Source organism: Hemitrygon akajei, chromosome 1 (assembly GCF_048418815.1).
Source record: "Hemitrygon akajei chromosome 1, sHemAka1.3, whole genome shotgun sequence".
NCBI classification, from domain to species: Eukaryota; Metazoa; Chordata; class Chondrichthyes; order Myliobatiformes; family Dasyatidae; genus Hemitrygon; species Hemitrygon akajei.
This window is the reverse complement of record NC_133124.1, coordinates 83853714-83876785: the sequence shown is the minus strand read 5'-3', so window position 1 is coordinate 83876785 and position 23072 is coordinate 83853714. Positions and strand designations below refer to the sequence as shown.

At 44.1% G+C, this 23072-nt stretch overlaps 1 protein-coding gene across 6 annotated transcripts in view; it reads right to left on the bottom strand.

The window, feature by feature from the left end:
* Positions 1-23072, bottom strand: part of LOC140728294 (protein spire homolog 1-like) — a 258068-nt gene that overhangs the window by 87678 nt on the left and 147318 nt on the right. For 4 of the 6 annotated variants that reach the window (XM_073046825.1, XM_073046842.1, XM_073046849.1 and 1 more), the window contains 3 exons: positions 13645-13774; positions 7365-7406; positions 4636-4799 (listed from right to left, as the gene is read on the bottom strand). In XM_073046825.1, coding sequence (XP_072902926.1) covers positions 4636-4799; positions 7365-7406; positions 13645-13774 — 336 coding nt within the window. The remainder of the gene's footprint in view (positions 1-4635; positions 4800-7364; positions 7407-13644; positions 13775-23072) is intronic. The other 2 variants (XM_073046833.1, XM_073046866.1) reach the window with 1 other exon arrangement.

Here is a 23072-nt window from a genome sequence, read left to right as displayed (position 1 = left end):
AATGGCCAAATTCAGCTCATGTACCTTATGGTCATGTTGTTTCAGTGTCAAAGGGAGAGACTGAACCCATCATTCCAATTCCCCAGAATTATACAACAACAGACTTATATCCATTACTGCTGGATCCCAGTGTTAATGACAGACCTGCTTAAAGAGATGGGTGTTGCCAAGAAATGACAAATGGATTTAATTCAGTTCAGTGACAGCTGTCGCCTTTTGGAAAATCAAACCAAGGTAGGGTGTTTACAATCAATGGTGGGCCCTGGAGAGTGTGTAGAATAAAGGGACCTAGAATAAAGTATATATAGTAGTTCCCTGAAGCTGGTGTCACTAGCTGATAGGATAGTAAAGACTTCTGGCACCTTGGCCTTCAGCAGTCAGGGCCCCAAGTATAGAGGTAGGTCTCAGATCAAATCCTCGACTGTTTATTTATTTCCATAGACATTGCCTGGCCTGCTGAGTTCCTCCAGCGTTTTGCTATAGAAGTAGGGATGTTACTTTGTAGCAGTACGAGAACCTGGTGAGGCCACACATAAAATGTTGTGTTATGTTTTGGTTATTCTGCTTTAGGAAAGATGCCACTGAGTGCAGAAAAGATTTATGAGGATGTTGCCAGGACACAAGGGACTGGGTTATAGGGAAAGGTTGGGCAGGTGAGGACATTGTTCCTGGGATTGCAGGAGACTGTTGGGTGATTTTATAGAGGTGTACCCCTCTCCCAAAGTTAGGAAATCATGAACCAGAGGGCAGAGGTGAGAGGGGAGAGATTTAATATAACTCTGAGGGGTAACTTTCTTTTAGTACAATGAGGGTAGTCTTCACATGGATCAATCTGCTAGAGGAATTTGTTGTGTCTAGTATATTAACAAAATTGAAATGACACTTGGAAGGTCCATCAATAGGAAGGGATTATAAGGACATGGGTCACTAGTGGGCAAATGGCACTCTCTTGGTTATCATGGTCCAAGTTGAGTCAAAGGGTCTGTTTTCATTCCGTCCGACACTATGAAACACTGATGAGCCACACATTGTGTTCTTTGGCTGAAAATCCAAGTCGATGTTGTATATTGGATTTTCAAAAGGCCTTTCGCAAGGTGCCACACATGAGGCTGCTTAACAAGTTAAGAGCCAATGGTATTACAGGAAAGAGGCTAATTGACAGAAGGCAAAGAGTGGGGATAAAGGGAGCCCTCTGGTTGGCTGCTGGTGTCTAGTGGTGTTCTACAGGGGTCTGAATTAGGACTTTTTTTAACGATATATTTCATTGATTTGGTTGAAAGAATTGATGGCTTTGTGGCTGAGTTTGCAGACGATACGAAGATAAGTGGAGGTGCAGGTGGTGTTGAGAAAGAAGGAGGCTGCAGAAGGACTAGGACAGTTTAGGAGAATGGGCAAAGAGGTGGCAGGTGGAAAACATTGTCAGGAAGCGTATGGTCTTGCATTTTGGTAGAAAGAATAAAAGCATAGACTGTTTTCTAAATGGGGAGAAAATTCAAAAATCTGAGGAGCAAAGGGTCTTGGGAGTCCTTGTGCAGGATTCCCTAAAGGTTAATCTGCAGGTTGAGTCAGTGGTGAAGAAGGGAGATGCAATGCTAGCATTCATTTTGAGAGGACTCAGATATAGAAGTAAGGATGTAATGCTGAGGCTTTATAAGACACTGGTGAAGCAATTTTTGACCTCTTATTTAAGAAAAGCCTCCAAGAAGACTACAACTTTGTCAAGCTTGTGTGTTTCAATGACCCAGAGAGCTAAAGTTGGCTGGAGTCATGGCTTTAATCTTTTGCTCTTGGTAGAGTCACCCATGCCAAACCTGTCAAAGGGGAGAGGACAGACTAAGAGTGGTCCATGGGTCCTCCAGGTTCAGGGGTACAGCTCAAGGCTAACCACCCTGACTGGCAAAACAAAACTGTTATGGAAAGAGCAATGAAGAATCCTTCTACATCTCAGTGCGACAGCATTCCTGAGTCTCCACCTGGGACTTGCATGACTAGTGAAAACTGAGGGGAAGCTACAGACATGAAGAAGGAAGCCCTCAAGATCACCTTCATTCCGCCCTAAACACCACTGGCATAACAGACAGTAAGTAAGTAAGCATTTAAGAAAGGATGTGCTGACATAGGAGAGGGTTTAGGGGTGTTCACAAGAATGATCCCAGGATTGAAAGGCTTAATATGTGAGGGGTGATAAATGGCCCTGGAAGTTAGAAGAATAAAAGCGGATCTCATTGAAACCTTTCAAATGTTGAAAGGCCTGGATAGAGTGGATGTGGGAAGGAAGTTTCCTATGCTGGGCGAGTGTAGGACCCGAGGGCGCAGCCTCAGAATAGAGGGACGTCTATCTAGATTGGACATGAGGAGGAATTTATTTAGCCAGAGGATGGATGATCTGTGGAATTTGTTGCCACAGGCCACTTAATTGGGCTAAAATGTATTTGCCCTGATCTGTCCCAAATAACCAGAATCCACTAAATAACCAGAATATCACAACATATCAACCTGACTCGGATACATCGCCACACTAATGAGGAGCTGGACCAACTAGGATTGTTTTCTCTGCAGGGTCAGAGGCTGAGGAGAGATTTAGTAGAAGATTATAAATTTATGTGAAGAATAGATAAGGTAGACAGTCAGAGTCATTTTCCCAAGTTGGAAATGATCAAATACTAAAGGACATAGGTTGAATGGAGAGTGGGAAAGTTTAAAGGGCATTTACATGCCAAGGACTGGAGGCACAGAAGCAGCTGTCCTGGGATTGGAGGCCTGTCAATGTGTGTGAGGGAGCAGGTGGGTGGGAGGGTGTTTAATGTCTTAAAAACATAGAAAAAGTACAGCAAAATACAGGCCCTTTGGCCCACAATGCTATGCCGAACATGTACTTACTTTAGAAATTACTTAGGGTTACCCACAGCTCTCTATTTTCCTAAGCTCCATCTACCTATCCAGGAGCCTCTTAAAAGACCCTATCATATCCACCTCCACCACCGTCGCCGGCAGCCCATTCCACCCACTCACCACCCTCTGCATAAAAAACTTACCCCTGACATCTCCTCTGTACCTTCTTCCAAGTACCTTAAAACTGTGCCCTCTCATGCTAGCCATTTCAGCCCTGGGAAAAAGCCTCTGATGATCAATGCCTCTCATCATCATATACACCTCTATCAGGTCACCTCTCATCCTCCTTTGCTCCAAGGAGAAAAGGCCGAGTTCACTCAACCTATTCTCATAAGGCATGCTCCCCAATCCAGGCAACATCCTTGTAAATCTCCACTGCACCCTTTCTATGGTTTCCATATCCTTCCTGTAATGAGGCAACCAGAACTGAGCACAATACTCCAAGTGGGGTCTGACCAGGGTCCTATATAGCTGTAACTGGGCCTGTTCTGGGACTGAAGGCCTGTCTAGGAGTGTGAGGGGATGGGTGGGAAAGTGGCTTGTTTTGCAGTTGTCTCAGTTTGTTCTGTTAATGTTGTCATTACCTGTGTTGTTCTGCTGAACACTGGGCATGCTCTGCTGGAGCCTGAACTTGCGGCAACACTTGCGGGCTGCCCCCAGCACATCCTAGGGCGTCTCGGTTGTTAGTGAAAACGATGCATTTTACTCTATGCTTCCAGGTACATGTGATAAATCAATGTGAATCTCAATCTTAAGTTTTGACTTTAAGCACAGAGGCTGGTGGGTGTCTGGAGACTGCAGCCAAAGGTGGTAATTTAAGCTTAGCAATGTTTAAAAGGCAGGTGAACAGGCAGGGAGTGGATTGATAGTGACGAGATAGACATGCATCTGAAAGGGGCATCATGGAGGGCTGAAGGTCTGGTTTCGGTGCTGTACTCTGTGATCTACGTGCTTTATTGGTGGCGGTGAGGAATGCTCTTTATGTGGTTACTGTCACGACTGCAGATAACACCATTCTGCTGCTTTGTGCTCTTGCTGCATTTATTCTCACCATGTACACCGTTGACTCTGCCGAGCTTCACTTGAGCAAAGAATACCCTAGTACTCTGGTGAACGTGACAATGAACTAATCTGAATACGAACCTATTGAACAATTCAATACCGAATCCATTCAGCCGATAAAGTCAAACGCAGAGCTGAGCTGACTGTAATATGCACAGGTACAATAAAAAACTTACTTGCAGCAGGCACATAGCATCAAATAGACAACATTCATGAGAAAAACATAAATTATACAAGAAAGAACACAAATAGGATAAAGAAAAAGTCTCCTGTAGAGGAAAGTGGTCGTAGTGTTGCTGTGCTGAAGTGGTGGTTAGGGTTGTGCACATTGATTCAAGAGCTGAATGGAAGTGGCTGCTCTCGAACCTGGTGGGAGTGACGTGAGATGCTGTAATGTACTTTATATAATGAGAGCATCCCTCCTCAGATGGATGGGCCTCACAGTGGCTTCCTTTCCTCCATAAACAACCCAGTGCCCGTGTATGTATGGGCCAGGCATGTACAGTGCCTGCTCGACATTGCCAACCCAGGCCCAATGCAGACTAGAGTACCATAAGGAAGGAAACGCATTTTGTGTTTACAAATTTGGATATGAGGTACGTACACTTATGCAGATCGGTGCAATATTTTAAAAATAAACAGTAGAATAAACGTTGTGCTCAGCAGCAGATTGCCCGTTACCTCGGAATCGGAGCTGTCTATCTCAGCCAACGTGGGTGCCTTCAGCAGTTTCTTTCTCTGGACCTGTATGGCAGAAGAGTCACTTTCAGTAGTTTGAGACGTAACTGCTCCATTGGCCACAAGCGGCGACAGGTCCTTTCTGCTCTTCTCTGGGGTCGCCACGTCTGTAAACACAGAAGAAGTGACTGTAAGGTCCTGCCAGTCTGCCGGTGTCTTTCTGTGCTTCTCGAAGCAACCACATCCCAAGCATCGAGGTTAGAATTGCCACCTGGCTGGTTTCAGAACAACTTGGATTTGAGTGAATTACTGAATATGTGAGCCCAGCTGCATTCAGCCAGGCTTTAGGCAGACCTTTTCTATTCTTGTGCCACATTAACATTTTCTGTTAAAGTGAGCTTGGCACATGGTGGATGAGCAGCACATTCGAGACTTCGGGTTCTGTTCAATGTACAAACGTGGCAAGGTGGCAACACTAACTGAGGATCAAACCAAACTCTGCATTCTAATTCAATTACACAAAGTTTGTTAAACGACTGTTGACAATGTGTTAGTAAAGCATCACAGTCATTTTCAGAAGTCACCATAGCAACTGCTCAGGCAATGCATCAACTTCACCACATTAACACTTGCTTCTAACTTGACTGAGTGGGGAAAGAGCACCCAAGTGACTCTATAGTATGATTTAAGAAGCACTTGGATAGGTCCATGGAGAGACAGGCTTGGAGGGATATGGGTCAAATGTGGGAAATTGGGACAAGCTGGGTAGGCATCGTTGCTGGCATGAGCTATTGGACCTTAGGCCCTGTATCCATGAAGTATTGCTCTAAGATTCTATACACACTGTTTACCATTAAACCAGTTGCCTGATTACACCATCCCTGCTCAGCTAGAAACTAGACTTCATCAAGGATGATGGAGGGGGAGGAGAAGAGGGAAGTAAATGAAACAGTAATGTCTGAGAAGAAAGAAGTATTGGATTATAGAGGGTGTAAGGAAAGTTAAGAAGGGGATAGAAGGAGAGAAAGGGTGAGGGTGGTGAAGAAGGGTTGTGGGGAGGTCAGAGGGGCAATATGGGAGGAGTGTGGATGCTCATGAGGTTTACTCATTGAATAGTGAAATAAAATCAAAAGTTACAAGTCACAGATCACAATTTTCAGGTCATACTTTGGTTGGAAGGACAGAAAGGAGCTGATAATGTCATCACTGATGCCACTGACTCTGGATAAATGATAGTGAACTAAGGAGGCTCATTATCAGAATTATCTGGTCCAGTTTTGTGGTGAGAATTCCACTGAAATGCTTGCAAATGATTAAAATACCCACAAAACATTTATAACAAGTGATAGTTTTAAAAAAATATATAAAGTAGGTGCAAAGTGTTCCAACTTCTTTTAACGTGGGAGTTAAAAGTCATTAAAAGTCAATGATAGTGCCCAGTGTACACAGTACTGGGTTATACAGACCAGAGGGCTTACAGACTAGATAGCCAGTTTGTGCAGGGGTATCAGAAATAGCTTCAGACTTCACGTGAGCATGGAAGAACAATAACATTGGTCTCCTTAATGACCTTCATCCCATGATTCTCTCTGGAAAGTACATTTGGATGCAATGTTGTGAAAAGGGCAAATATCCTCACCATTTCCCATATTCCATCAAGAAATGGAAACTGGCAGTTAAATAAACCTGGTTGCTGGCTCCCTGCTATTTGTCCTACACTGTGGTGTAAAATCATGACCTTATTCTCTACGCACCCTATCAAAGTTTTACTAGCTCCAACACTTCCCATAAAGTGTTGTACTTTAAACATCTCCTTATCCAATGCAGCAGAAACATTATCAAAGATACACCAGACAGATGAACTATAACGTCACATGTCAGGTGTGGACTACATGCATTATACTGTATATATGCTTTATATAACTATATGCCTTTGATTGCTTAAAATACTTTCTCTGTTTAAATAAATTATGCAGTCAATATACATGCAGAATCCTATCAGGAAAGGCCTTTAGGCCCACATATCGACAGAGCTCTGCTCTGCAAGGAATGGGGCTGGAATGAAAGAACCACTAAGAGGTTAATTTCTAATTACTCTCTTACCCACTCACTCAAGGAATTTCCAGTAATATTCCTAACTTTGTATACATATCGTTAGCATTCCGAGGATTTGTGCTTGGCCCTCAGTGACATTCTGGTGGCATTTATCTCTGCCCTGGTAGCAGACCCTCTTCAACTGCACCTCCTGCACCCACAGTGGCCACACAAACAAGGAAACTCCAGCAGCTCCAGCTTGGCAATTTGCCATTCCTTTATCGTGACAGGGTCTAATCCCTGGACCTCTCTCCCCAGTGGCACTGAGGGAGCACCTTCAAAAGAAGGGCTGCCATGGGTTTTAGCCATCACCTCCTCTAACCCAGTGAGGAATAGATAATAAATGCCCAGCTTCCCACATCAGAATAAGTAAATACATTTGTTACACAATTTACCACATTTAGATGCTTTTGACTCTATTTACAGTATGCACCATGAGCTGAAAGCACTCCGACATCACAGATATTGAAGAGACACCATCACAGCCCCTGCACCCAAGCAAATCACACAGCAAACAGCACAAAATTAACCCATGGAGCTGAGTATGGCCAAAGTAACGATGAAGTGAGAGATGCAAAAGCAGAAGCAAGGCGTGACAATAAGATGCACACGTCAGGTAGGGGAGCTGCCTTCTTTACCTGACCAGTCAAAACTGTGAGATATGCTAAGTGGTCTCCTTACTGTAAGAAAAACAATCGGATAGTTAGGAAGAACAGTAACATTACAGGGTATCGTCGTCATGAACACTTCATTGTTGCAAAAAGACAAAGGTCAAGTACACTGAGCATAAATCCATATTTATTTGGAAACAGTGAAGATCCTGAGCACTGAGGTTAAATCTAACAGGTCCCCTACTGTAAATGGCACAGAACCTATGCCCCAGAATCCCTACTAATGATTCATGCTCTCTTCTTGCTACCACTGTGAAACATGATATAAAGTCCACAACACCAGGTTCAGGAGCAGCTGCCTTCTTATAAGCATCAGGTTCTTGAACCAACCTGCACTACCCTAACCCATCTCAATAATGGAACATCATGGACCACCTCCCTCCACTACAATGGGCCTATCTCAGATTGTCTCTTTTGTTTCACATGAAGATCTTGACATTGCAATTTATTTTCCTCTCTTTCTTCACTGTCTTGCATACATTACATATAATTTAAATTTTGGGTGGGCATGGTCTACAACGTTGCTGCAAGAGAGGTTTTCATCGCACTCCACAGTAACCTCGACCTGACTCGTCCTGAATCCCTCCAACTTCACCCTTCTACTCTAGAAAAGTTCCACACTGGAGTTTGCTCAGAGTTCAGGACTTCCATATTTGTGTATGTGTGCAGGGACATCCTAAATTTCCATGTACACAATGAGCTCAATGCCTTCTGTGCTCGCTCTGACTGTCAAAACATGGAGAAAAATCATGAACTCCCACAGTCCCAATGACCCTGTGATTTCAGTCTCTGAGGCCGATGTGACAGCATCCTTCAGGAGGGTGAACCCAGAGAAAGCATCCAGCCCAGATGGGTCTTGACTGAGTACTAAGGAACTGTGCTGATCAACTGGCTGGAGTGTTCACTGAGATCTTTAACCTCTTGCTTCGGCAGTCTGAGGTACCCACCTGCTTGAAGCAGGCTTCAATCATACCAGTGCCTAAGAAGAATGTGGTAACCTGCCTCAATGACATCGTCCAGTAGCACTTACATCCACTCTGATGTCCGCAAGACCAAGAAACTGATATTGACTTCAGGAAGTCCATGAGCTAGTCCTCATAGGGGATCAGAGGTGGAGAGGGTCAGCAACTGAAGATTCCTCAGTGTTAACATTTCAGAGGACCAGTCCTGGGCTCAGCACTTAAGTGCAATGATGAAGGAAGTATGACAGAGCTTCTACTTCCTCAGAAGGCTGTGAAGATGTGGCATGATATAGATGTGCGGTGGAGAGTACATTGACTGGCTGCATCACAGCCTGGTATGGAAACACCAATTCCCTTGAATGGAAATTCCTACAAAAAGTAGTGGATATGGCCCAGTCCATCACGGGTAAAGCTCTCCCCACCATGGAGCATAACCACATGGAGCACTGCTGCAGGAAAGCAGCATCTGTCATCAGGGAACCCCACCACCCAGTTCATGCTCTTTTCTCATTGCTGCCATCAGAAAGAAAGTACAGGTGCTTTGGGACTCACAGTACCAGGTTCAGGAACAGTTATTACCCCTCAACCATCAGGCTCTTGAACCAGAGGGGATAACTTCACTCAACTTCACTTGCTCCATCACTGAATTGTTCCCACAACCTATGGACTCACTTTCAAGGATTTGTCATCTTACGTTCTCAATATTTATTGTTTGCTTGTCTAACTATCTATTTATTTATTACTAAATTGTGCAGTTTGTTGCATTTTGCACACTGATTGTCGCCCTGCTGGTGCGTCTCATTGATTCTATGATGGTTATTGGACTTATTGAGCGTGCCCACAAGAAAATTGATCTTAGGATTGTATATGGAGACATATATGTACATTGACAATAAATTTACTTTGAATATTGAAATATAAGGAAATGTTGGCAAAACCTGGATCATGGGTTTAGCAGCATTACTAGGAACAAATGGGACATCACGGTATTGATAAGTTTGGTTCAGTATCAAAGAACAGAGAGGAATGGAGTTGACAACTAGCAAACAGTTTGAAGCCCAGATCACAGGCTTTGGTCTTCAAACCTGTTCAAACAAAATCGGTTTCATCCTTGCCCTGTTTATGTGTGTTCTCCTCCAGCTCACCCATCTACAGTGACATCAGCATGGACAGTGTGGTAAATCTCCTGGTCAATTAATTTGGCTTCGATCAAATACGAGCCTCCAAGTCATTATGACTCAGCAATTAAGTTCTAGGCAAATCTAGCATGGCTGAAAGATTAAGGGAACAGAAGTGATAAACCTTTCCAATCCAATTTCCCGCCTCATAGAAGATAGAAACAGGTGTAGACCAGTCAAAATGGTAGACTAATCACACTGATTCATGACTATGTACCAGCTTTCTTCCTAGATCCACTGATTCCACTACCCCAAGAATGATATCTATCTCCTTGAATGTATTTAATGATTTGGATTCATCTGTTTTGTGTGGTAGAGAATTTATCATTCTCTGCAGATGAAATTTCTCCTCATCTCAGTCCAATATGACTTACCCTTAAGCTTCAGAACCCTCCTGCTTTTGAAGCCCCCCCCCCCCCCCCTCACCCCAGGAACATCCTTCCCTGCATCCTATCTGATCAGTCATGTTAGGAATGTGCAAAACTCTATGAAATTCCCTCTTGTCCTTCAAACTCTGGTGAATTTAAGCTGGATTGACCCAAATCTCTGTTCATAAAACAGGCCACCCATTCCAGGAACCACTCTGGTCCCCTAGTACGATAGGCTCTTGATCTCATAATCTGCCTCATTATAATCTGGCACTGCACTCCCTCTGTAGCTGTTGCACTTCACTTTGCACTCTGTTACTGATTTTCCTTGTTGTACTTCACTGTGTAATGAACAGTACGGAAGACAGGTTTTTCACTGTATCTCGGTAACAAAAATAAATCAATTCCAAATTCCTTCTTCAGATGAGGAGATCAAAACTGCGCACGATACTGAAGAAAGGTCTCGGTCCGAAACGTCAACTGTTCATTTCCACAGATGCTGCAGGACCTGCTGAGTTCCTCCAGCATTTTGTGTGTGTTGCTTTGGATTTCCAGCATCTGCAGAATTTCTTGTGTTTATACTCAAGGGGTATTAAATTCCAGTACGTGGATTTTTACAAGGAAACTTCCAGCACTCAGAAAAGTAACAACTTTTTAATGTTTTGACTCAAATTGTTATCAGTTAGTTACCCACATGATGTGGCCCCTCTCTCCTGGCAACAGGTGGGATATATTGTGGGTCACAGGACTGATGCCACCAGAAAACTGCATTACTGCTCAAGTGTTGCAAAATCAAAAGTTACTACAACTCTCCGGTGTGACCCATTGGGCCTTGTGAATGCATACCTCTCCTGTCTTTAGCCAAATAACAGGAACTTCATTGTCAATGACAACCTATCCCTTAACCCTTCCTGTATACACACACACACACACACAAACACCCCTTCCCAAAGGACAAGATCTAACCAAGTAGCAAGAAATCCCAGTGCACTGCTGCAGGTTAAAGTCAGTTTGTCCCAGGTGGGTGCAGAGTCAGTTGTGAACTGCCCCTTGTGAGTGGCCATCTGTACTCACATTCTGTGCAGGTCTGTGGGAGGAGTACGTGTTGAAAGCAGCATGTTGTTTGGACACTGTAAAGGAAACCTCGAGTACTGACTCACATGAATATTACGTCTTCCGTGAATACTATAGAAAGAAGAAATGTGAATGCCCCTGGTTTTCACTTCTTGCTCAATGAAGCTGCAAAGATGCAGTGTACCTGGGAACAGCAAACCCTGTTTCAGTCTGCATGTGGGAATATATTGGCTGCTCCTGTGTTGACTCACAGTCTAAACCCTGGAAATCCTTTTGAAATGGCAATTCCTTCAGGTGAACTGCAGTGGTTCCGAGTTGTGGCTCACCCCCGCTTATCATCCATGGGGCAGTCAGGGTAGGCTTGTAAACACACACATACCAAGACAAAACAGGACACATCTTCGCGAAAGAATCTACCCAACCCTGTTTTAACTCGCTGCTCATTCCTTTGCCTCTGTTACAAATGCAACATTTAGCAAATGTACTGAAAAGTAAAAGTGCTTTAGCTTGTTCTGTGTGTGAAACAAACTATTTAAATACAAGAGTCTGAAATCGCACCATGACTCAAGAGTCATTCTAAACTTGTGCTCTGTGTTGGGAAGGCTAAATTATTGCAAGGTTTGCATATGTGGGCCCCAGACAGTCCTTCCAGGTGAGGCGACACTTCACCTGTGAGTCGGCTGGTGTGGTATACTGCGTCCGGTGCTCCCGGTGTGGCCTTTTATATATTGGTGAGACCCGACGCAGACTGGGAGACCGTTTCGCTGAACACCTACACTCTGTCCACCAGAGAAAGCAGGATCTCCCAGTGGCCACTCATTTTAATTCCACGTCCCATTCCCATTCTGATATGTCTATCCATGGCCTCCTCTACTGTCAAAATGAATACAAACTCAGATTGGAGGAACAACACCTTATATACCGGCTGGGTAGCCTCCAACCTGACGGCATGAACATTGACTTCTCTAACTTACATTAATGCCCCTCCTCCCCTTACCCCATCCCTGAAATATTTAGTTGTTTGTTTGTTTGTTTTTTTTCTCTCTCTCTGCCCATCACCCTGCCTGTTCTCCATCTCCCTCTGGTGCTTTACCCCCCTCCCCCTTTCTTTCTCCTGAGGCCTCCCGTCCCATGATCCTTTCCCTTCTCCAGCTCTGTATCACTTTCGCCAATCACCTTTCCAGCTCTTAGCTTCATCCCATCCCCTCCGGTCTTCTATCATTTCGCATTCCCCCCCCCCCCCCCCCCCACTACTTTCAAATCTCTTACGATCTTTCCTTTCAGTTAGTCCTGACGAATAGTCTCAGCCCGAAACGTCGACAGTGCTTCTCCCTATAGATGCTGCCTGGCCTGCTGTGTTCCACCAGCATTTTGTGTGCGTTGCATATGTGAGTTCACTTTGTACACATATCCCCTGTATCTCACCACACACACGCACACAAACACACACGGACGGCAGAACAAAATTAGCAATCGTACATTGTGCTACACAGCACACATCCAACTGAATTTAATGTTAGAGGTGTCTTGTGTGACAAAATAACTTCTAGGCCTAGTTGCTTCCCCTTCATTGTTCCCCTGTCAGTCCACCTGTTCCCAATGGATACTGCTTGCTGTTAATGTGGAGTCAGTACCAGGAGAATTACTCTGGACTTGACCAATGGGTGATGAACTTGTCCCTACCTTTAATTATACAGCAATAGTTTAAAATCTCAGATTAAAACAGTAAGCAGACATCCAATAGGATCTCTCACACTAAGCCAGAAAAGCATGTTCATTACTGTTTTCCTGCTCTGGCACTTGCTCTCTGATCATTCATGAAAATTAATTACAACTGACATAAAGGATGAAAAATGCTGGAAACACTCAGCAGGTCAAATTGCCTCTGTGGAAAGTGAAAAAGTGTTTAAGATGTCATCTGATCTACTGGCTGTTCTTTAATTTTGTTTTTTTTATTTTAGATTTGCAGAATCAACAGTTTTTTAAAAATTTTCATTTGATGTGAAGAACTGCTGACTTTTAAATGGATATGCACACAGTCACTTGTTCTCATGTTGATCGCTGTTACTACTTAGCAAGCAGAGCATAGAACAGTACAGCCCTACAACAGGCCCTTCAGCCCACCATATCTGTGCTGAACCAGATGCTAATCTAAATAAATCCCTGTCTGTTCATGATCTGTCTAAATGCCCCTCAATTACTGCTTTGGTATCTGGTTCCATCACCACCCCTCGAAGTACATTCCAGGCACCGTCTACAAAAAACCTGTTTGGAAAACCTCCTTTAAACTTTTCCCTTCTCACTTTAAACCTAAACCCTCTAGCATTTGACATTTCCACCTTGGGAAAATGTTTGTCTACCTTTTCCATGCCTTTCATAGTTTTATATGCTTTTATTAGGTCTCCCCTCAGCTTCCGTTGCTCCAGAGCCAACAACCCAAGTTTGCCCAACATCTGCTTATCCAGGCAGCACCCGGCTAAGCCTCTTCTGCACTCTCTCCCAATCCCCCACTTTCTTCCTGTAAAGGAGCAACCAAAACTGCACACAGTACTCCAACCGTGGCCTTAACAACATCGTGTACAGCTGCAACATGAGAAGCAAATAAAGAGAAGCAAATGCGTAAACACTTTTATCCCAATGAAGACCCAAGCTCAGCAAGACTCACCAATGCGATTGCGTCGAATCTCATCCGGTGACACAGGCCGCAGTTTCCGTTCAGACTTGATTTCCTCTAATATTCTCTCGTGAAGGCTGCGTGGACGAGGTGGGGTTGGTTTCAGTTTTCGGGCAGATGCCTTTTTCCAAAAGACATATCATGTTAAAACTTGCACATCTCCATTAAAACTTTCCCTTCTCACCTTAAGCCAATACCCTCTACTAATTGCCACTTATCGAGACCAAGCACAGCCGGGGCGACCACCTTGCAGGGCTCTTCTGCTCTGTCTGCAATGCACCAGACTACAAGACATTTCCATACCCCAGAGCCAGCTCTCTGCCCTCCCCATTGCCAGTGAGGCCCAAGGCAAACCGGAAGAACAGCGCCTCATATTCTACCTGGGTGATCCACACCACAGTGATGTGAACAGTGAGTTCACCATTACGTAGAGTCATACTGCACAGAAACAGGTGTTCAGCCTCTCTAGCCTGTGCCAGCCCGGCCTTCTGCCTTCTGCCATCTACCTGCACCCAGGCCATAGCCCTCCATACTTCTCTCATACATGTACCTATCCAAACTTCTCTTAAATGTTACAATCTACCACTCCCGCTGGCACCACTTTCTGAGTGAAGAAGATGCCCCTCAGATTCCCCGTGAAATATTTCACCTTTCACCCCAAACCTATTGCCTGCACTTCTAGTCTCGCCCACTCTGAGGAGAAAAGACTGCCTGCATTCACTCTCTCTGTGCCCCTCATGATTTTGTATACCTCTATAAGATCCCCCCCCCCCCTCATTCCCCTGCGCTTCAGGGAATAAAGTCTTAACCTATTCATTCTTTCCCTATAGATAAATCAGGTCCTCAAGGACCCCCCCGTCTCTCTCCTGATCCACCACCAGACCTCACTTTTTTCCCTCTTTCCCATAATCCTTCCAGCAAGCATTAACCATTTTCACCCCTCCACCCCCAGTTCCACCCACCTGCTACCTCCACCCTTCGCCCACAGGATCCCTTCCTCCATCTGATTCCATATCTCCTTCCACAGTTCTCCTATCACGTTGCTAATCAGATTCTTGCATCTGAAGGCTTTTTGTCCTCATTTATCACCCCCAACCCCTATCTCTACCTTCATCTACAACCCAACCTGGCTCCTTATTTTCCTTTGCCTGCTTTCACCAATCACTCTCCAGCCTCCCTCACCCAACCACCTCTTCCTCCCCACCACCTGGTTCCATCTGCCCATAATCCTTCACCCTTCCTCAGGCCACCAATCTCCACTTGCACTTATTTTCCCCTTTTCCCTCTCCTCTTTGTAGTCATCACCTTTCTTCTCCACACTCAGCCCTGATATAGGGTCAACTTCCCTCCACAGATGCTGCTCAATGTGCTGAGGTCCTCCAGCAGCTTCTTCTTGTTCTACATTCCAGCATCTGCAATCCCCTGTGTCTCCGTGTTAAAGCTCTGGCTGGACAAGATTAAGCTAGATTAAGCCTTTTGCTTTCAAGATCCGAGAACCTGAGAGAAGTTGGTAAAGTTGTGGATGGAAGATCAGAGAAATTGTGCAGAAAAAGTTTCCATAGAAAGGACTCCAAGACAAAGAGCCATTAATAAGGTGTAGTCATTAACCTTTGAGGATATCATGAAGAGGCAGTGCGTCAAGAAGGCAGCATCTATCATTAAAGAACATCAGCATGTAGGGTAACCATCAGGTACAGGAGCTGAAGACCCAGACTCAACAATTCAGGAACAGCTTCTTTCCCTCCATCCTCAGATTTCTGAACAGTCTTTGAACCCATGAACACTATCTCATTATCTCTTCCCCTTTTGCACTATTTTTTTTGTAGTTTATAGATTTTTTTGTCTTTGCACTGTACTGCAAAATCACAACTTTCACAACATGTGTCAATGATAATAAACCAGATTCCAATTCTAAATTTTACTCAGGGAATGATTACTAGGTAAAAAGGGTAAGATCCTAAAAAAGGAAATAAGATGAGAATGAGGCAGCTGTAATTACGGCTTTGTAAGTTATTAAAAACTTAAGAAAGCCATAGCGTTTCCTGGTGTTTACAGTGATTCTAGCTAATGCAGTCTTGAAGGTTTCAACACCTTCTCTTCCTTGCTACACCAGCCTTGAAGCCACTGTCAATTTCATTATGACACAATGGTAAATGAGCACAGAACACTGTAATTACAATTTGAGCAATGATTTCACTTACAATATCCACGCATACACTCGTATCATGGAGGCACAGAGACTGCAGATGCTGCAATCTGAAGCAAAAAGCCCAGATACTGGAGGAACTCATTGACTCAAGCAGCCTCTATGGAGGAAAATGGATAACTGACATTTCAAATTGAGGTTCCAGATCTGAGTGGTTGAAGGGTTTTGACCCGAAATGTTGACTGTTCATTCTTTACATTAACGTTACATTTAGTGGCTACTGTATTAGGGACACCTGCTCGTTAATGTAAATATCTAATCAGCCAATCATTTGGCAGCAACTCAATGGATAAAAATATGTGGACATGGTCAAAGGTTCAGTTGTTATTTCTATTTTTTCTTTCTATTTTCATTTGCACAGCTTGTTGTCTTTTGCACATTGGTTATTTGTCTGCCCTGAGGCTCTTGCACCTTCTATCTGACGGCAGCAGCGAGTAAAGAGCATGGCCTGGGTGGTGGGGATCTCTGTTAATAGATGCTGCTTTCCCATGACAGCATTTCATGTAGATGTGCTTAGTGGTTGGAGAGGACTTTACCCGCGATGCACCGGAGTGAAACCACTTCCTTTTGTACGATTTTCCGTTCAAAGGTATAGGTGTTTCCAAGCCAGGCCGTGAGGCAGCCAATCAATACATTCCCCACTACACATCTATATAAATTTGTCAGAGCTTTAGATGTCATGCCAAATCTCTGCACACTCCTAAGGAAGTAGAGGCCCTACTTGCTTTCTTCGCTATTACATTTTTGTGCTAGGTCTAGCACAGGTCATCTGAAATAGTGACACCCATGAATTTAAAGTTGCTAACCCTCTAGTTCTCTGATCCTCTGATGAGGACTGGCTCATGCACTTCTGGTTTTCCTCTCCTGGTCTACAAGCAGCTTCTTGGTCTTGCTGACATGAAGTGAGAGGTTGTAGTTATGACACCACTCAGCCAAATTTTCAATGACGAATGGTGATTTGTCACCATCTTTGTTTCAGCCATTGACAGTGGTGTCATCAGCAAACTTAAATATGGCGTTGGAGCTGTGCTTAGTCTCACAGTTAGAAGCATAAAGCAAGTAGAGCAGGAGGCTAAGCACACAGCCTTTGTGCAGTCACTGGAAAAGAAGATTGACAATCTCAGGGCAAGGCTGCTGTGTCAGAGGCAGATGAGGTAGATTCATTGTTAGTTGCATCAGAAACCTGGTTAATTGCAGATACACCAGATGCAGTGATATGACTGGAAGGTTTCACAATTTTCAGAATGGATCGAACCACACACTCTGGTGAGGAAAAAGGTGGCAGTGTGTGCTTTTTAGTCAATTCTAGTTGGTGAATGGAAATGGAGATTATGTCAATTTCTTGTTCCCCTGACTTAGAACAACTATCAATTAAATGTAGACCATTCTATCTGCCTCGGGAGTTCTCAGCTATGATCTTGATTGCTGTTTACATACTACCAGTGGCTGATTATAAGCAAGCACTTGCAAAACTGCATGAGGCAATCTGTAAGCATATAACAGCAGTAGCTTCAAGTTCCTCGGTATACGCATCACTGAAAATCTCACCTGGACTGTACACAACAGCTGTGTGGCAAAAAAAGCACAACAGCATCTCTTCCACCTCAGGTGACTGAAGAAGTTCAGCATGAGCCCCTAAATCCTCAAGACCTTCCACAGGGGCACCATTGAGAGCATCCAGACTGGCTGTATCACCATCTGGTACGGGAACTACAACAACCTTGATCACTGGGCACTGCAGAGAGTGGTATGGACAGCCCAGCGCATCTGTGGATGTGAACTGCCCTCCACTGAGGACATTTAGAGCAACAGATGTGTAAAGAAGGCATGGGAGATCATTGGGGCACCAGTCACCCCAACCATAAACTGGTTCAGCTGCTTCCATCTGGTACTGCAGCATTAAAACCAGGCCCAAAAGGCTATGGGACAGCTTCTTTCTACAAGCCATTAGACTTATAAATTCACATGTCTGTACATTGCGATGGGGTCATAACACAAAGATTTGTACTCCCTCATGTAGTGGGACGGATGTAAGATTTAACTAAATTCAATTCAATTTAAATTTCAACTTAACCAAGCCCGTCTGAAGAAAACCCTGCCCAGTTATCACCAGCATGTAAACTGTTGCATCAGAGATCCCAACACCCTACAGCACTGCTACACTATGATAAGAAATGCCTATTGTTCCGTTCCAAGACTGCAGTTTTGCAAGTTGGATCATTTGGCTGTACACTTACTACCTGCATATAGACAGAGCCTAAAGAGCAAGGCTCTGGAGACAATGAAGAGGTGGTTGCGGGAGGCAAAGGAACAGTTACAGGATTGCCTTGAGTCAGTGGGCTGGGTCATGTTCACAAACTCACTTCAGGACCTGAATGACTACACCAGGGTCATTACAGACTTTATTAAAACAGCTGTGGATGAGGGTGCCCTCACAAAATCCCTCAGTGTTTACCCCAATCAGAAGCCCTGGATGAACAATGAGATCTGGAATTTGCTGAGAGCCAGATCAGAGGTATTCAAGTTTAGAGATCAAGAATGCTACAAGAGGTGCAGGTGTGGTCTCCATAATGCTATCTCATGGGCAAAGTGGAGATTCCAGACTAGTCTGGAATCAACGAGGGATGTTTGACAGCTATGGCAGGGTTTGAATGCCACACCCTCCTACAAAATTAAATCTTATGACATATGGACAGCAGAGCTTTGCTTCCAGATGAGCTTAATGACTTCTATGCAGGGAGGAACCATTGTGCACCTCCATGTCTCCCGATGATCCTTTTGCCTCAATATCTGAAGATGATATGCAAGCTGCCTTCAAGACAGTGAATCCAAGGAAAGCATCTGGTCTGGACGGAGTACCTGGCCAAGTACTGAAGACCTGAGCTGACCAACTGGTTGGTCTGTTCACAAATATCTTCAGCCTCTCGCTCTGGCAATGTGTGGTACCTACTTGCTTCAAGCTGGCTTCAATCCTACCAGTGGCCTAGAAGAGCGTGGTAGACTATATAAATGACTTTCACCCTGTGGCACTTACATTCACAACAATGAAGTCTTTTGAGAGGCTGGTGTTGAAACGAATTAGCTCCTGTCCAAGCGGCAACCTGAATCCGTTCCAATTCGCCTACCCTAGCTACAGGTCTACAGCAGATGCCATCTCATTGGTTCTGCACTCTGGAACATTAGGACAGCAAAGATGCAAACATCAGGTTACTCGTTATGAATTACAACTCATCATTTAAGACCATCATCCCCTCAAAACTAATCACTAAACTCCAAGACCTGGGCCTCAATACCCCCTTTGTGCAATTGGATCCTGAATTTCCTCACGTGTAGACCCCAGTCAGTTTGGATTGGCAAAAACATCTTCTCCACAATCTCCATCAGCACAGGAGCACCACAGGGATGTGTGCTTAGCACCCTGCTCTACTCACTTTACACCTATGACTGTGTGGCTAAGTACAGCTCCAACACCATGTGCAAGTTTGCTGATGATGCCACTGTTGAGGACTGAATCAAAGGAGTGATGAATCAGCATACAGAAGGGAGATTGAAAACTTGCCAAATGGTGTAATGACAATAACCTCTCACTCAATGTCAATAACACCAAGGAATTGCTTGTAGACTTCAGGAGAGGGAATCCAGAGGTCTGTGAGCCAGTAGTCATCAGAGGATCAGAGGTGGAGAGGGTCAGTAACTTTAAATTTCTGGGGGTCATTATCTCAGATGACCTATCCTGGACCCATCAAGAAAATATAATTGCGTAGCAAGTACGGCAGCGCCTCTACTTCCTCAGGAGTCTGTGGAGATTTGGCATGTCATCAAAAGCCTTGGCAAACTTCTACAGACGTGTGGTGGAAAGTGCACTGACTGGATTCATTACAGCCTGGTATGGGACCACCAATGCTTTTGAGTGGAAAATCCTACAAAAGGTAGTAAATTCAGGCCAGCACATCACAGGTGCCTTCCAACTATTGAGCACATCCACATGAAATGTTGCCATAGAAAAGCAGCATCCATCATCAAAGTTCCTCATACTCTTTTCTCACTGCTGCTATCAGGTAGAAGGTACGAGTGCCCCAGGACTCACCTCACCAAGTTCAAGAACAGTTACTACCCCTCAGCCGTCAGACTCTTGAACAACGGGGCTAACTGTACTTATTCTATTTCTGGTGCTCCCACAACCAAAGGTGTTACTTTAAGGACTCTTTATCTAGTTATTTCATGCTATCATTATTTATTGCTCTTTATTTATATCAGTATTTGCACAGTTTGTTGTCTATTGATCCTATTTAGACCATAAGACCATAATACACAGGAGCAGAATTAGGCCATCTGGCCCATCAAGTTTGCTTCACCATTCAATCATGGCTGATCCTTTTTTATCTCCTCCTCAATCAACCCCAGTTCCCAGCCTTCTCCCCATAACCTTTGATGCCATGTCTACTCAATAACCTGTCAATCTCTGCCTGAAATACACCCAATGACTTGGCCTCCACAGCTGCACGTAGCAACAAATTCCACAAATTCACCACCCTTTGACTAAAGTAATTTCTCTGCATCTCTGTTCTGAAAGGGCACCCCTTTATCCTGAGGCTCTGTCCTCTTGTCCTAGACTCTCCTACCATGGGAAATATCCTTTCCGCATCTATTCTGTCTAGGCCTTTCAAAATTCGAAAGGTTTCAATGAGATACCCCCTCATTCTTCTGAATTCCAGCAAGTACAGACCCAGAGCCATCAAACGTTCCTCGTATGATAACCCTTTTGTTCCTGGAATAATCCTTGTGAACCTCCTCTGGACCCTCTCCAATGCCAGCACAGCTTTACTAAGATGAGGGGCCCAAAACTGTTCACAATACTCAAGGTGAGACCTCACCACTGCCTTATAAAGCCTCAGCATCATATCCTTGCTCTTGTATTCTATTGTATGGCATTTGCCTTCCTCACCACCGACTCAGTATTTACGGTCACTGTTCTATAGATTTGTTAAGTATGCCTGCAGAAAAACAACCTCAGGGTTGTATATGGTGACACACTGACAATAAATTTTACTTTGAACTTTTGGCACTGCATCGGTAGTACTTGTGGAGGACATATTGTTGTCATTCCAAACTGACTGGGGTTTGCATGTGAGAAAATCAAGAATCCAGTTGCACAAGAAGGTTTCGAGGCCTAGGTCTGGAAGCTTATTGATTAGTCTTGAGGGGATGATAGTCCTGATGCTCAGCTCTAGTCATTGAAGAGAATCCTGATGCAAGCATTTTATTTGTCCAGGCATTCCAAGATGGAAACATAGAAACATAGAAAATAGGTGCAGGAGTAGGCCATTCAGCCCTTCGAGCCTGCACCGCTATTCAGTATAATCATGGCTGCTCATCCAACTCAGAACCCTGTACCTGAGTTGGGTAATGAAGAGCCAATTAAATGACAACTTCTGTTGACCTGTTGTGACAGTAGACAAATCCTCAAGTCGCTCCTCAAGCATCACCAATCTCGCAAAGCATTTCATCTCTGTGGATGTAAGTGCTTTAGGACGATGGTCATTGAGACAGGTTACCACTTTCTTCTTAGGCACCTGTACAATTGAAGTTTGCTTGAAGCAGGTGGGTACCTCAGACTGTTGAGGTGAGAGATTAAAGATCTCAGTGAACATTCCAGCCAGTTCATCAGCACAAGTCTTTTGTAATCAGACGTCAATGGTTTATAGCGACAGAAGACCATGAACATACACTCATACAGTGGTACATAATAAAGTGGCCACAGATTGCATATTCCATTTGATAGGCTATTAAGAGAGAGCTAGATGAGTGCACAAAGGTGAAAGATATCTTTGATAAATTCTTGATTAGTCAGGGCATAAAGAGATACGGGGCATGAGATTGGAGCTGTGAGGGAAATGGTTCAGCTGTACTTGATGGGCCAAATGGCCTAAATCTGCTCCTATATCTCATGGTCTTATGATGAACTTGGAGGAAATGATGGTTCATCAGGAGCAGGAGGGCCAGCATGGATCCAATGAGCCAAATGGCCTGCCTTACCACTGGAATTTCTGTGCAATTATTACATTTCGTTCTGTTCATCATTTCATTATTTTGAATCTGACATCTCACTGAAGCAGTTCAATGTGACCTAGTTACCCTACTGTTTGTTCTCGAGGATAACAGATTCAATCCTTTTATGCTCAAAAAAGCATCTGGAGATATTAAGGGAACTAAAATGGAAATTCATGCCCTACACCACTGTCTACCAGGAAAAGCTGCGAACTGAGAATGACTCTACACTGCTAACTTGCATGGGCTTGTCTTGATCTCACTCAGGTCCTTCTGTCAGGGTAGGAAATATGTCCTCACCAAGTCTGATCCAGAATTTATTCCAACATGGTGATCCTTAACCTCCCTTTGAAATGCCCTGGAACAATTAATGTCTTCCTGGCTTACGACATTCACATCTCGTAAAAGAACAACAGCTAGGAAAAACAAAAATCAAACCAAACTGACTTATAGATGATAGGTAAAACTTACAAATACCACGTGGTGAGAGGGTTCCTCCTGCCCCCAAACAAGCTGCACAGTGGTGCTGCGAGGGGAGTGGCTGCCTTATAGTTCCAGAGACCAGGTTCAATCCTAACATTGGTTGCTAAGGAGCCTGCACATTCTTCTGTGACCGTATGGCCTTCCTCCCATATTCAAAAGATGTGCAAGCAGGTAAGTTAATTGGCCACCGTAAACAGTCCTTAGTTGTGTAGGTGAGTGCTAAGATCTGGAAGGAGTTGAATAGAATGTTGGTAGATCAAAAAGCAGCTTAATGTTGGATTGGTGTAAATGGGTGGTTTATAGTCAGTGTGGACTCAATGGGCTAAATAACCTGTTTAGTGCTGTGGTTTCTCTCCTCTATTACTCTATAACTGTAAACACACTGCTCCAGAATAGAACTGCTGTCAACTGGCAACTTTGCATTGATCTGGTAGCTGCTAAAACCCTTGGCAATATGTCAGCTAGTGTAATTCACCACACAAATACACCCAAGTGTTCTGACTATCATTTTGGAAGTCTAAGGACTATCAATAGTTCTTCTTAGGAAAGGGGAAACTAGCTGGAAGTTCATGCTGCAAAATTCAAGCTTGTCTGATGCACACTCCTGACTTCTCGCTGGCAGTTACCAGACCACCTTACAAGGCAATCAGGACTTCTGTGAATTCTGAAAAGACCTGTTGTA